General features: G+C 41.7%; 1 protein-coding gene across 1 annotated transcript in view; it reads right to left on the bottom strand.

The window, feature by feature from the left end:
• SUGCT (succinyl-CoA:glutarate-CoA transferase) overlaps nt 1–16,533 on the bottom strand; it is a 790,246-nt gene that overhangs the window by 102,550 nt on the left and 671,163 nt on the right. The window contains 1 exon segment of the mRNA XM_059934212.1: nt 310–464. Coding sequence (XP_059790195.1) covers nt 310–464 — 155 coding nt within the window.

The following is a 16,533-nucleotide window of genomic DNA, read 5'->3' as shown; positions in this document are numbered from 1 at the left end:
ATGTATTTTTCCAGAAAAAAAAAAAATCTTCACCCAAAAAAAAAAAAAAATCCCACAAATCCACAATTAATCTATTATCTGGGGGGAAATGGTAAGGAATCAAAGGTGGGGTACGTTTAGAAAGCACTAGATTCATTGATACCAGAGCCATTCTGGAGACGCCAGGCAGGAAATCTGGAATTCCTCTAACTCTTCAGTGGCAGGCACCAGAATTGGGGAGAAGGGTCCAGAAAGGCTATTTTGCCTTTGCTAGCAAAATGCATTAGAACTGTGGTTTTGCAAAAGAGCATATTCCCTTTGTCACTCAACCTCATGTTGGGTCACCACTCCAGCGCTGAACAGCTCTGTGACGGCCCTGTCATCGTATCTGAGGACCTCCTTCAGGATGTGCGTCGTGTGCTGCCCAAGCAGGGGGGGCGGGCCGGCCTCTGACATCTTGAACTCACTGTATCTCACAGCTGGGCCTGTCAAAGGGGGAGGAAAGCAGGAAACCTGTTAATGACTAACCCTCAGAAATTCATTACCCAAGCAGCCTGGGGTGTTTGAGATGAATGCCAGGAATATCACTGCCAGTTACACCCTTGCAAATGGACCGTCATTTTGGAAAGAACTGTCTTTGCACACATGGCTTTTCTTGACTTAGTTTTATCCAACTGTGCAGTGGTCATCTGACCTGCCCACCACCATGCAGGGGGCCACATGGATGCGCCTGGCCTGTCAAAAAGACTCACAGGGGTAGGTCACTCAATTGAGTTGACTTTCTGGGTCCCAGAGAACAGTGGCCATGGGTACATAGTGTCTCTCCGAAGCTGGATATCTGACCCCAGGTGAAGGTAACACAAAGGTTTACTGCTCAGCATCTACTGTAGGGTTCCAAGATTCAGTTCAACAGACCACAGATCAACTACACCTCAGCCAGAGCCTGGGTGGTAGAAGAGGTTATGGGTGCAAGCTTCATTGTCAGAGAGACTTCTGTTTGGATATCGGCTCTTCTACCTTCGAGCAGCGCCATCTCGGACTAATCACTTAACGTCTCTGAGCCTTGTGTTCTGCAACTAAACTGGGTATGATCAAGTTTACCACATAGACTTGATGTAAGGATTTAAATGAGATAATGGACAGAAAGCACGAAGTAAGCATCCCCTAACCCAAAACAACGCACAAAACCTGCCGGCCACTATGATGACACAAGCTGCCCCATCACCTCCCTTGATGCTTTGCAGTGCAAGGGGGAAAGGATGTTTATTGTCAGCTCTTTGCCGAGCACTGAGCCACTGCAAACAGGGTAACTCAAGAAATGCTTTCAACACCTGTTGGGAATGGATTTTATCATCCCCAGTCTTCACATAACGACACTGAAGTCCCCAAAGCTAATAAGGTTTTGCTCAAGGTCACATGGCTAATAATTAATAGCCCCAGGAAGCAGATCCATGTCCACCTGAGCTGTCTCATACTGAAGACCATGTACTTTCCATAACCTCAGCAGCCTCGTCTTGCTTCTCACTCTTCCATGGACAAGCTGGGGAACATGCTGTTTCAACAGATTTTACTTTTGTTGCCTCATTCAATAAATGGTATTTATGTTGGCTGTCCTTTACATCTCACTTGATTAGGCTTCGGGAAAACAAATTAGGGAGTCACAAGAAGACTACAAAACAGTACATTTCTATCTCATAAAAATTTTTCCAGCCTCCTCTCGATTTGGGGAGCTCATAGGAAGAACAAATAAAACCAAAGCACATGTGGGTAACAGAATGTCAGTGAGTAAAGCAGCAAATGTGCTGCCGGCTCTTCGGAGAATTCCATTCAGAAAAGGTCATGTTGAGGAAGCCGTTGTTGATGGAGAGAGGGGACACAGACCTCCTAAAACCATCAAGCCGCCCCTTTCTGTCACCCATACCATCCACTCCGGATAAACGGCAACTTCCAACTGATTCCACAGTTTTCCTTCTCTGAAGCTCGGGGAAATTCCTTTTTTTTCCCCTTCTCACACTTCCTTTCAAATGCTCCAGTGTATGACTGTTTTTTCACGGGTTGGTCCCTTTTCAGGAAAGGAGCACACATTGGGAAGCAGTGTCCCCTACGCTCCCGGGAAAGCTGATAATTTGGTGTTTTAGGGATGTGTTCCATTTTGACATTAACCATGGCTTTCATCTAAAACTTGTCTTTCAAAAGAAGGATTCTGCTGAGCGAATACAAGGCTGAAGTCGAAGTCATGTATGTGGCTTTTTCCTAACTGGATGACCTGAAGCAAGACGATCAACTGGAAAACAGTCACTTGACTATTCAGGAATCTGGGTTGAAACACAGCTACCACTTACTGCTATTGCTGCAGCTGCCAGGAGTATTAGCAGTGGTAGCTACTGTTTCCTAAGAATCTAGGCTGTGCCAGCCACTGTGCCAAAGGTTTTACATACATCATCTCCTATAATCCTCACGGCAATCCTGTATGGATGTTGACGGAGGTTTAAGGTAAAAGGGTTAAAGTTAGGATCCAGGTTGGAAAATGAGAATAACTTGCCCAACATCATACAGCTAGGAAGTTGTCAGTTTCCAAGTCCAGGTCTGTTGGGTTTAGGAACTTGGAGTTTTGTTAAAAAAAGAATGGGTTGAGGTGAAATTCACATAACATAAAATTCACCATTTTCAAGTGAACTATTCAGTGGCATTTAATACATTTGCAATGCTGTGTGACTACCACCTCTAATCTAGTTCCAAAATATTTCCATCGCTCCTGAAACGGAGCAGGACCCTACCTGTGGTCCTTGCCCCCCATGTCCTCTGCCTGCCCTTGGTCTGTGGAAAAACTTTAACCAAAGAATAAATTTAATCAGAGAAATGAGAAAATGCAGAAACAAAGGAAAACCGTACAACAAGACTAAATAATAATAGTTTAGTCATTAAGCGTAGTTAAGGACCTTTAGTTCCTTCTCAAGGGCTATAGATAATATTCTGAGCCCTAACCTGTGAGCTGTCTTGCTGTCTTATAGACACTGAAACCCCACCAGGTGGAAGAAGTGAACTACATGATGGCCAGACTGTAGCCGTGACATTAGCTGCCACAATTCCAAGAATTGGCCTCAAGGAAATGGGAATAAACCGACCCTGGAACTGAAGATTAACTGTACTTAAAACAATCAGGATGACGCTGGTCAGACCAGCGATGACCGATTTCAAGAAGACTGTCAGAGCTGACTGTGCTGTTTCTGCATGTAGCTCCCTCCCTCCATCTATAAAAGCTCTTGCTCCCTGACTGTGAGGGGTGGAGTTGGCCTTTGGACAGGCGTCCGCCCTCCCCCGCACGGCATCTAAAATAAGGCAAACTTTCCTTTCTTCCAACCTTGCCTCTTTATTGGCAAGCAGCCTGACCCCACTTTCAATTACACTCTCAGTAAAACCCTCATCCCTTAAGCAGATTCTCTCAATTCTCCCCTCCCCTCACGCCCCTGGCAACCACTAACCTTCTTTCTGCCTCTAGGGATTTCTCTATTCTGGATATTCCATATCAATGAAATCACACAATATGTGGCCTTTAAGTGGCTGGTGTCCTCCACTTAGCATAATGTTTTTGAGATTCATCCACATTGGAGTACTGTGGTATAGGTACTTAGAACTTGGACTTTTAACCACCCTGCAGGGATGATGTATAAGGGAATTCTTCAGGTCCAGCCATAGGAAAGGGCAGTTCAACTTGTGTCACCCTCACTATGCACCATCCTTTCCTGGGAGCTTCCAGATCCACACCGAACACTATGCTACCAAGTTTGGGATGAAGGGCATTTAACACTTTGCACAAAAAAATCTTAGAGAATTTAGGTTAGTGGAATGGTATTACTTGGTAATTTTTAGACTTGCTAGGATAAAGACACCTGGAAGATACTATATATTTGGAAAGCTTAGGCTTCTTTAAATAAATATAAGTTACTAAGTAAGCCATATTGCAGTTTATGAAATTGTATATACTTTTTCATATGCCCCTTCAGAAACCAGGTATTTTGCATATGATTGATTTTAGAAAGATTCTGAAGCTGGGGTTTGTCCATGTAATTTAATATTAGAGTATGGTATAGGTATCTGTCTTGTACTGGCAGTTTTCACATTGCAATTTCCTATACGTTTCTTAAATACAGCAGTGCTCCCTTATCTGCAGGGGATAGTTTCCAAGACCCCATGTGGATGCCTAAAACCACAGATAATGTCAAACCCTATGTATACTCTTTTTTCTTATCCACACATACTTATGATAAAGTTTAATTTATAAATAAGGCACAGTAAGTGATGAACAACTATAACTACTGATAACATAGACCAATGATAACAATACACTGTAATAAAAGTTATGTAAAAGTGGTCTCTCAAAATATCTTACTGTACATATTTAATGCTTTTTCCATCTTAACTAAGCACCTATGACATACTGTGGCCTTAACTTTTGCAGTTTGAGGTGTGACAGCAAAACTAGCATGAATTTCTTTTCCCTTCTTCACAATTTCACAGATAGAAGATTCGCTCTGACTGTAGATCTCAGCGACCTCAGCTTACAGTTTATTTTTCTTTCCTTATTAAGTTGAGGACTTTCACCTTTTCACTTAAAAGAAGCTCTTTACAGCTTCTCTTTGGCATATCCGAATTGCCAGCATCACTACTCTTGTGCTTTGGGAACATTATTCAGTAAAATAAGGGTCACTTGAACACATGTGCTGCCACTGACGGACAGTCAATCTGATAACCTAGATGGCTACTAAGTGACTAACGGGTGGATACGTTGGACAAAGGGATGATTCAACGGACAGAGGGGGATGGCGGGAGAGTTCATCACTCTCCTCAGAACGCCACACAATTTAAAATTTATGAATTATTTTTTTCTAGAATTTTCTGTTTAATATTTTTAGACCATGGTTGACAATAGGTAACTGAAACTTTGGAAAGTGAACCTGTGGATGGGGGTGAGTGAGGAGCTACTGTAGAGTATCATTTTGCCACGTGGTTTATAAAAAACAGAAATGTACAGTCCCTTAAAAAAATATACAGATATGCACAATGAGACAAGGAAGGCAATATCTAGATCCCAGAGGAAGCTAAGTTCTCATGAGTCAATTGAATCCTGTCCTTGTAACCCTGTGCAATAATCCTATGTACCTGGGACGTCCCTCCCAGTCTAGGCTTTGCATGAAGGGTTTTTCAAATATTTGTTTCAAAAAGTAGAACATGTTTGACATAATTATTTACATCTAAGGTCCAGAAAGAATGATCTGATTTTCTGTTTAAAAAAAAAGATGAGCAGATAAGTCACATGTTCTTAAATTACTTTTTGGCAAAGCAATGTCTACACCCGCATATGCTTTCAAACACTTGAAAGCTGTGTGATCTTGAGAATTCTTAAAAGTCCCTGAGTCTCAGTCTACAGATTTCTAAAGTGAGGTTGGCAATACCTATGGAGGATTGGTTTGAGCAGTTGGGTAATACAATATGGGTAATAACATCAGTAATAATCAAAGAAATGTGTATGAAGATAATGAGCCCCAATTTTGTTTATAAAACTAGCAAATCATCTTGTGGATGTCATCTTAGCATGTGTTTAAGACATCCGTGATTGGGACTTCCCTGGTGGTGCAGTGGTTGGGAGTCCGTCTGCCAATGCAGGGGACCCGGGTTCAAGCCCTGCTCTGGGAAGGTCCCACATGCCGTGGACCAACTAAGCCTGTGCGCCACAACTACTGAAGCCTGTGCGCCTAGAGCCAACGCTCCGCAACGAGAAGCCACTGCAATGAGAAGCCCGCGCACCACAAAAAGAGCAGCCCCCTCTCGCGGCAACTAGAGGAAGCCCGCGTGCAGCAACGAAGACCCAACGCAGCCAAAAAAAATACATTAAAAAAAAAAGAGGTCTGTGATTGGTAGGAATACAAATTGGTGCAATCCTTCTGGAGGGAAATTTGTCAACTCAAAATCAAGAGTTTAAAAAGTGTTCACACACTTAGATGGAGAAATCCTGCTTAAAAAAATTTTTTTTTCTATGGATGTAATCAGGAATATTGACAAATTTTATTGGCAAGGATCTAAACAACTTTCTAAATCTCCTTAATACTCTTAATACCTCTCTCCTTCCCACAAGGTCTTCTAACACACAGCCTGTGAGGGTTCTTTGTGGGGCATTCTGAACTTAAAAAAAAAAAAAGAAAGAAAACTTTTCCATCTTTTCTTAGCTTCCAAAGGTTACCTTGTTAAGAGTAGGTGTTTAGCAATCATTCCCTCATGTACTGTCCTCAAAGGCCTATCTCTAACCGCTTCCTTCCAGATAAAGAGGTCAAATAGTTGTAATACTGAAAAAAAAATTAGGAAAATATGCCCAAAACTTTGGCACTGGTTCAATAAATTACAGTACATCTAAATGATGGCAAACTGTACTATAATTTCAAGTTGTGTATTTTGGGGCTTTGAACAGCTATAATTGCCTTCACTCTCTCCTGATAAACCACTGAAATAAAAGTACACGAGTTAAACAAACAAACGTAAAACTTCATATGAGGGAAAAGGATGGGAGAGAGCATCACTAGTGAATGGGATATTCCAACAAATTTAAGAATGACATGGATGGGATCATGTTGATGGGGAAAAGAGGTAGAGAAAGCTGAAGCACAGAATATTCTACAAGGACACTGAGAGGAAGTCGATGCCAATTGGTCTATTTCACCTCCCCAAGAGCCTCTTTTTTAAAAATTTAATTTAATTAATTAATTTTTTTATATTTTTGGCCACTCTGCGCATGGCTTGTGGAATCCTAGTTCCCCGACCAGGGATTGCACCGGCACCCTTGGCAGTGAAATCGCCGAGTCCTAACCACTGGACCACCAGGGAATTCCTGAGCCTCTTTTCTTAAAATCAATGGTTAAGAGAGAGACAGATCTTAGACTAGAAGTAGGGCTGAAAGCAGAAGGATTGAACGCCTCGATATAGACTAGTCTCACTGGTTTCTACTAGAAACTAGAAGAAAGTGAAGCTTGCTTTCAAATTTCTAAACTGAAATGATGTTAAACCTAGAATTGTATATCCAGTCAAATGATTAATCGAATATGAAGGTATTTTCAAACTTTCAAAGATTAAACTTACTAAGTATGTTTCTTGAAGTTGACTCCAGTAAAACATTGGAGTAAATGAAATAAGAGGAAAATTTTGGTACGCACTGAGGACCAACCAAGAAGTGTAGGGAAGGAAGGTCCCAGAATGACAGCTTGGACAAGGTAGAGATGGAGAAGGACAGAGATCTTCAAAAGGGGGAGTCTAAGGAGGCAGAAGAGCCTTAACTGTATAATCAGTATGACTGAGAGGCTGGAAAAAGTAAAATAATGAGATAAAGCTACATACGCAAGAAAAAGAAATAAGAACTAGGAACTCCAGAAAAAAACAAAATTTGCCTAAGAAAATCAAGATTCAAATATGAAGCAAATTACAATGTGGCAAGATTTTAAGTAATTGATGGAATATAAGTAAAGAAAATCCATTTGACTTTGATGCCAAGAACATTCAAGAAGCACTTATTATCTGTGTATCCTCGATAACGGCACAAAGCATAGTGCATTAGATTGTCTATTAGTTGCTGTATGCCCTATGCAGGCAGGAAAATGCCAACCGTATTTGCTAACTGGCCCTCCATGCCTTTCGTGGTCCTTCTAATGAAGATAACAGCAAGCATCTTCTCTTGAACACTTGTGATGACTGTGGACTCTGCTTTTTATTTGCATTATCTCACTGGACTTTTCAACTTATAAAATAGAGAGCATTATAACTTGCATTTTACAGATCAAGAAATTGAGACCCTTTAAAGGGTTAGTTTGTCTAAGGCTACCCAGCTAAGTAAGCGATAGAACCAGGACAAAATGTCCTATACGTCAGACTCCACGGTCCATGCTCTGTCATTCAATACAAATGTGTTGAACTAATTATTGCTAACAATTAAAGATATTTGAATAAATACTATTTATATTATTTTATTAATTCATTTATCCACTAATTTATTCTACATATAATTTGTGAGTATCCCTGTGTCAAGATCTGGGCTATATAATCTAGATACATGTTAGCAAACAAAATGTATCTAGACCCTCCTTTCATGGAATTTACATTCTGACTTGGAAGACAGACAAATAGGCAAACAAATAAATAGTTTTAATTTGACAGAAATTATAAAATGAGTAGACACCTAGCTGAAAAGAGGAGAATATTGCAGGCACGGTGGAGAGGGGTCATGGGGTAGTAAAGGACTACATAAGTCCCCTACATCCGAACCTTCAAGTTGTGAACTTTCAAAGATGCGAACGTGTCCCTGGATGCCAGCTGTCGTACTGGACTACTGTACTTTTCAAGGTACTGTACTGTAAGATTAAAAATGTTTATTTTTGTGTTTGTTTTTTATGTGTTATTTGTGTGAAAAGTATTATAAACCTATTACAGTACTACAGAGCTGACTGTGTTAGTTGGGTACCTAGGCTAACTTGTGTGAACAGGCTTGATGTTCAAGGCACTGAAAAAAGTTCCAGGGTGGCTCAAACATCATTTGGTAGTTTCTAGATGAAGTTGGAGGGAGAGGCACAGGGATTTATAGGCTATGGTAGTAAACTTGGATCCTATTCTGAGTTCACTGGGAAGCAGCTGGGGCTTTAAGCAGAGCAGTGACAAGACTTAAATACTCCCGTTGCTGGGCAGAGAATGAGATCAAATGAGCTTGGAGGCTGTTCTGGGGAGATCAGAGGAGACGATGGTGGCCTAGACTAGGATGGTGCTTACAGAATTTAAGAAAAGTGGATGTATTTGAGAGCTGTTCGGTGATAGAATGAGAGGGCTTGCTGATGAAGTACACGGCCCACCCAAGGTAGTTGAGGAGGGAGGGAGAAGGATCAAAGGAGAACTCCCTTTTCTGAGTTGAGTAACTGGTGAGGCCATTTACCAGATGCTGAATGGAGTCACAGACAAGCCTGGGTGGAAGCAGAAGTCAAATTCTTTTTTGAAGATGCTGTTTGACTTGCCAACGAGATATCTGAGGAGAGAAGCCTTTAGCTATGCAAGTCTGGAATTCAGGGAAGAGTTTGGGCCAGGATATGTAAATTTAGAGGTCATTTACTATCTAAATGTCTTCATTCCAAAGCAATATATTTCCAAGGCAACTGTATTTATTCCAACATCCCTGATGCTGAGGTTTTAAATTCGTTATTTAGGCAGCCTTTTCTCTATTACCTAAGTTCTATATCAAAATCTATTGCATCAAAATGGTTTGTGTCCCCAGGAAGCAAATTAAATGAATGAAAAATTAATCTGTATAGCTCATAAGTTCGGAGATAAATGCATTTCTTTTTTTTTTTTTTTAATAAATTCATTTATTTTATTTATTTATTTTTGGCTGTGTTGGGTCTTTGTTGCTGTGCGCGGGCTTTCTCCAGTTGCGGCGAGCGGGGCCCTACTCCTCGTTGCAGTTTGCGGGCCTCTCATTGCGGTGGCTTCTCTTGTTGCGGAGCACGGGCTCCAGGCGCACAGGCTTCAGTAGTCGTGGCTCACGGGCTCCGGAGCGCAGGCTCGGCAGCTGTGATGCACGGGATCAGCTGCTCCGCGGCGTGCGGGATCTTCCTGGACCAGGGCTCGAACCCGTGTCCCCTGCACCGGCAGGCACACTCCCAACCACTGTGCCACCAGGGAAGCCCGCATTTCTTGCAAAGAGGAATTCTTGGCCTTGAACAGACACATCTCCACTGACTTGAGGGGTAGAAATCAGGGCAGTTTTACTTGTGAAAGAACTGTGGACTCTGTGCGCTCACAGAAAGAGGCAGAGAGAGAAACGCAGAGTTCTCTGAGACTGAGTCATAGACACTTAGGGATGACCAAAGGTGTGGATGTTTTTCATCCGCAGTAATAAAGGCAATCAAACCAAACAATGCTGAAAGAAATGCACGCCACCGCAATCTCCAGCACAGCAGCTGGTACCAAACCTGGAACCCCAGGTGCTGCCCTTGTGAGGAGCCTACCTAGTCTAAGGATTGGTGGGCAAAGCCCTCACCAGGAAGGGGGCTGAGTGGCACAGCTTGTGGGTTAGACCCACTCCTCCATGAGGACTGTGTGCGAACTGCCCTTGGTCCCTCAGGAACAGTGTGTCAGATTCTAGGAAAGTGACAACGCCTTTGACCTCAACTTCTGCGTATGCCCATTCTTGGGAGGCTGAAATAATAAACCTCCAGGAACCCATCGGTCAAGAGCTGGAGGCTGACAAAATGCAAAGGTAGATGCGGAGGAACCTGCCCCAGTCTCTAGTCATACACGCTGACATTGGCAACTACTACTTAGTGAGCCCTTACTGTATACCAGGCCTGGGGCGAAGAGTTTTGTATTTGTTAATCTAATTTGATCCTCACAATAACCTTAGAGAGTTTTTGCATTTATCAGTGCCTTTTATTCCTATATCACAGAAGAGGAACATGCAGCTCAGAGAGGTTATGAAATGTGTACAAGGGCACACAGCACACAGCAGACGCACATATAGATCTGCTGATTTCATAGCCATTGTTTTCGAGAAGTGACATGGCAAGAGGGTTAAGAGCGTGGGTTTGGGGAGCCAGAGGGTCTAGATTCACATCCTGGCTCTGCCATGTATTGAGTGTATCTCCTTGGGTAATTTACTTAATCACCCGTGCCTCAGCATCTTTCTCTGTACAATGGGGATGAAAATGGTCCATTCCATATAAAGTTGTGAGGATTTTTAGAACTTCTTAGAACAGAACCGAGCACACAACAAGCACTCAATACATGCTAGCTGCTGTTGTTACCTTTCCTTCTTTGCTGCAGTGCTAACCTTAGCAACCTAGATTCCTCAAGTAGAGCCTTGGTCACCTGTTTATTTCAGACTTCTACTTCCCAGAACATGGACAAGTGAGCTGCATTTCAGATTCACGACAGCGAGCTGGGGATAAAAGCCTTAACTTTTAAAAATCTTTAACAGTCAAGGATAAGATTATTTAAAGGAAAAGGAAAAGAGAGGAAGGAACCCTTTTTTTAAAAAACTCAATTCTATTCATTCATTTTACTTAAGGGCAGCTTTTTTTGTCTTCAAATACTAATTTTTTAAAAAGTTTTATTTTATATTGGAGTATAGTTGATTAACAATGTCATGTTAGTTTCAGGTATACAGCAAAGCGATTCAGTTTACGTATACATGTATCTATTCTTTCTCAAATTCTTTTCCCATTTAGGTTGTTACAGAATATTGAGCAGAGTTCCCTGTGCTACAAGGAAGGAACCTTTTCTTAAGCACATCGGACATAAGAAGCACTTTTCAAATGTTTATTTCATGTATTTCTCACTACAACCCCTTGAGATAGGCATGTTTTCCTCTTCCTACAGATAACAAAAGGGAGGCTAAGGGAGGTTGAATGATTACCCGATCATCTGATAAGTACATACTTACTATCTCCAACGGCATCATAACATACACCAGAAATTAATTTTATACTCTCTCGAATTTTAACTAGTTATGTTAAAAGGAACTTTGGAAACGTGGGACTTATTTTACTTACTTAACAAACACTTACCCTGTGCCAAACACTATTATATGTGCTTTGCACATTTGATTCACTCAGCCCAGAAGGTACTACTATGATCCCCATTTGCAAAATGGGGAAAACTCAGCAACACAGCAGGGGAGTCACAGAGCTAAAAGGGTCGCAGAGCTAAAAGGAGCTGAGCCAGGATTCCAAGCCAGAGAGTCTTGCTCCAAATCCCGAACCTTTGCCAATGGGCCACGCTGCTTCCCAGTAGAAAGGAAAAAGCAAAAGAACAGAGAATTATCTAAGCTGGAAAATAAACTCGGGGTCTTGGAGTAGAACATGCCAAGGAGTAGAACATGCCAGCTTCAGATTTCGTCTTCTGACAGTCTATTCCCTCTGTGTTTCTAGATCACAGTTCTACCGGATTTCTTATGCAATAGGTACTCATTACTACTTCATCTTTTCACATCAATTTGTCATACGCCGCGTTGTAGGAGGTCCTGGAAACACAGCAGCATCGATACGTTCTGATTTCTCATGTTTCTGAGTCAGGCAATGCTCTCCAAAGCTTTCCTCTCTACCCACCCCAAAAGGAACGAAACCTTCACTGTGTTCTCTGTGGAAAGTTATCTGGTTCAAGGCACAGGGAGGGCCCAGTTCCTGGTGTGCCAGAAAATTCCTCAGACTAGCCCTGTGTCGTGTTTTCCATCTGTGGTTTGAGGCCCTTCGGTAACAAGACCCTGACTATTCTGTCTCATCTCCTCTTAGAAACCTTCCACGATTCTCTCAGGCTGAAAAGGGAATCTACCCCATATATGCAAACATCCCAAGCTACTCTAACTATACACAGAGTTTGAGCTACGTTTCTATAATCCAGACCAACTTAATAATGTAAACAGTTTCAGGAAACAGAGGTAGCCAAAAACATGTGGGAAACCATAATGAATATTCAAGTAATGGGAACATAAGATCACATCATCACGAGGGAAGGGACCTCCACAGTCCTTTTTTCCAGAACTCCATGCACCTTCCATCTTCATGATGCATTTCTAAAGCAATGAAACAACTTATTGCTCAACCTCACAGCAAACTGGCACAGGACCAGAACTAAGGGTTAAATTAATTAACATAGCTGGCCAGTCCAATCATAATGGAAGAGAGAATGACTACAATTAAAACTAAGTGTGTGGGTCTTCTCATTTGTTGGTTTTTTTTTTATGTCTGATATGGGTGTCAACTTTTTTAAAAAATTAAGAATACTTAAAAGCAAACATCTGTTTCATAATATACGAAATGCTATATCGAAAGTTTTTATTTTGACTTCTTTGGCCTATTGCTAAGATACGTACTATAGATACCATTTAATCTTCAAGGCTTACTCGTGTAATAAGAAGCCAAACTTCATTTCACTGAAAATAATGATAGCTCCAGTACCAAGTTATTTCACAATTTCCCCTCCACTGCGTGAACTCATCATCATAACAATAACAATATTTTTTATACGGTACCTCTCAGCCATAGCATCTGGGGCGCCAAATGGAGCCGTATTAGAACACGTTAAACCCATTGGAGGTAAGATAAAAACAGATAACGCCATTTCAACTAGCATGGAATAGTGAAAAAAGGCCACAGAGAATAAAAATGGCTTTGGACATCTTGAACAGAAGGACTCGATCGATGGCACTGCTTATATGGTCCGGCATCCCAGAAACTCGAGGCAACGTGTGGTGTGTACCACCAACTTGGACGAGTCACCCAGTCTTGGCCAGGGCTCAGAAGCACCATATATCACTACTGCTGTAACAGACTTTAATTCATTATTTTGGAGCTCAATAAAGATGCCTCAAGCCCCGCTGCCTACGAGGTAAGAGTATATTTTCAACTATGTCTATGGTCCTGTGGTAGTCATCAGTGTTCATCAGATGTCCAGTTTCCACCTTCCAGGGCCACAACAGTGTGACATGTCCTGATCCCTTTGTGTGAGGCCATGGGATTGGCCAACAAATGGTGACTGGGAGGGATGCGTAGGCCCCACCTCCAGGCCAGAACACTCAGTGCTGAGGTAAAGCCCCTCCAGGTCTCTCTGGTGTAACAAGTCCACCTTGCAAACCATGGTGAACATGGGATGTGAGCAAGGAATCTACTTGTGTTGTTTTAAGCCAGTGTGATTCGGGAACTGTTACTACAGCATGACCTAGCTTCTGGAGGCTGATTCCATGCCTCAGTTTTAAAACAGAGACCTATTTGCCTGAACCAGAGGAGGGGCTCATTCACCTAGTCCCTCAGCACTCCTTTCAAAAGCATTCAGTTCAGATGTTCCAAATACTTTGAAACTCTCATTTTACGTGGAGTCAATTTTGCCCAGTGGAATGATGAGAACAGCTATTATTTATTGAGTACTTACATGTGTTAGGCATTTGGTGGAATGCTTTTCATATATTATCTTGTTTGATAGACTAAATGACTTTTAAAAGTAGGACGATTATTATACCGTTTTATCAACAAAGGAAAGTGGGGTTAAGCAACGTTATCAAAACAACACAGTCAGTCAACTAAAGAATTTTGTTAGAATTGAGGCTGGCTAAATACAAAGTGCATGCTCGTTAACACTAGGATATATTTCCTCTCTGCATAATGTGGAAGAAAATCTGTTCGCATATCAGTGGCTGAATAAATACCATTCTTTGGCAGATGGTGTTATAAAGCAGTACTGTATTATAAATACTTATATATTTCATGATTGCTAATCCATTAAGGCATTTATCTTTCATTTGATAAAGAAACAGGGTAACTTGCATTTGATTTATCTATCTTGTTCCAACCCACTGAAATGTCATAGTAGATTATCCATTTCCTGCTGGAAAAAATATACGGTCCATAAGGAAATGCTATTTATATTCATTAGCGAACACGCCATCTCCCCTCAAAGTGTGCTCCCCCAACTTTCAGCTGAGGTCTCTGAAAAATGTCGGGCTGGAAGAAACTACCCCCTGAATGCTTCTTTCCAACATTTGTGTTTGCTTCTAATTATTTTCAACACTTCTGAAAACGCTAGGAAGGGTGAAGAAACACCTTGCTGACAATGTGCTCTTTGCCAAGATAATCAATCCTCCAGCTTCTTTTGCTTTCTAAAATTCTAATATTCAATACAAGCTCTTTGGGCACATTCCCAAGATTTTGTTTGGTTCGACTTCACCATGGAAAACAAAATTGGTTCAGCTGAAGTCTGTAGCCAGAACGTTTTAAGCTTCATAGACCTTCAAAGTAGTGACCTTCTCCTCACCTCCTCTGCCTCTGTGCTCCATTAAGGGAAATACCGGAAGAAGTTTCCAGGCAGAGAAAACAGATTGCATTTCGGTTCACTTTTGAGAGGAGGAACTGAACAGAGCTGAAGCAGGTAGTTATTTGTGGCTCTTACCTCAAATGAGCTTTGAAAAGTTCTTCTGTAAACCTTGGAAGGTCTTTTTTAATTTAATAAAAATTGCCTGCGCTTCTTAGCCTCTTACCTTAAAGGAATAAGTCTTATATCTACCATAGTCTTTTCTTTTCCAAGAGTTTCTTAGATCACACAAATCACAATCACAGCCCAGGCAAATAGAGGATCAAGAAAATTAGGTCCTCAAATCTGCTGCTGGGAAAATGGGGGTGCTCATTATTTGTCACAAGAATTGATCTTAGGTTTTCTCTTGCACTTTGTCTCTGCAGTCCAGATGGAAAGACTTTAGGAGAAGGTCCTTTCCCTCTATGCCCCTATTTCCGTTTTGGCATCACCAGCCTCTCAATAACAGCATCCTAATCCTCAGCATTCCCTTTGAGACCTTGTTACGCCAGTGGTCCTGTCTCTGAAATGTCTCTCACACCTCCCCACACTTCTGATCTTTTCTGCCACCTCCTCGGCCCGAAGCACTCTGAAATAGGAGGACCACCTGTCCAATCTTTTTCCCCAGCTGTTCCCTCCAGGCAACCTGCCCTCATTCCGCCTTGGACTGGATGCTGTGCGGGTCCCTGTGCCCACCTAGAAGGCGTCTCAGGTTGGCGATCCTCAAACTCAATTATTCTGAAAGTTCTGTTCAGGCTAACTTGATGCTGAGCCTTTCCTTTTTTTCACAGTGCAAAGGAACAGCTCTCTTCTCTGACTCCCTATAACATCTGATCTGCTTCTCCTTTACGGTGTATCGCCACGTCTAATGGTATTGCCTCTTGGGATGTTTTTTGAGACCATAATCAATGTTTTGCTCATCTTCCATCCCTCACTGCACCTACCACACGGTGAGTGTTCAGTAAATAATTAGTGGAAGCATTAGACCAAAAAACCCTAACATATTCCTAGATTAGGAAATGAGACTACTAGAAATATGTGAAATACAGAAGGAAAGAGACATTAAGACTTGCAAATTAATATATTTTGCCCTAGGCGTCTAAATGGAGTCGTCTTGACTCTTCTCTTCCTCTCACATCCCATAACCAACCCATCGGCAAATCCTTCTGGTTCCACCTTCAAAATATATACAGAATCCAACCACTTCTTACAACCAGCCTAGTCCTGGCCACCATCACATCTTGCCTGGATTTCCGTGAGAGCCTCCTACCAGGTCTCCCTGCCTGCATGCTTCCCTGCAATGTATTCTCAACAAGGCAGCTGCAGTCATCCTTTAAAAACATAATTCAGATCAAGCCACTCCTCTGCTCAAAATTCTGCAAAGTTATACCTTTGTAATTGTTGATGGCTCAGAATTTTGTTGAAGGATAGCCATCTCTCCTCCATAACTGTAAAAAACATTTTCATATTTGGTTTATAAACCCCAAACAGAATGATGGATCCAATTAACTTTGTTCATTTCTGTATCATCTGTTTCCTTGTAAGCACTTTTATATACACACCAGACTTCAGGATTTGTCCACTTATGTACCATATCAAGTGAATTTTGGTGCACAAACATCAAAAAAAAAAAAAAATTCTGCAAAGCTTTCCCTGTTTGACTCTTGACAATGGGCTCTGAGACTCCAAATC

Source organism: Balaenoptera ricei, chromosome 9, assembly GCF_028023285.1.
Source record: "Balaenoptera ricei isolate mBalRic1 chromosome 9, mBalRic1.hap2, whole genome shotgun sequence".
Lineage (NCBI taxonomy): Eukaryota > Metazoa > Chordata > Mammalia > Artiodactyla > Balaenopteridae > Balaenoptera > Balaenoptera ricei.
This window is presented reverse-complemented; position numbering and strand designations above follow the sequence as displayed.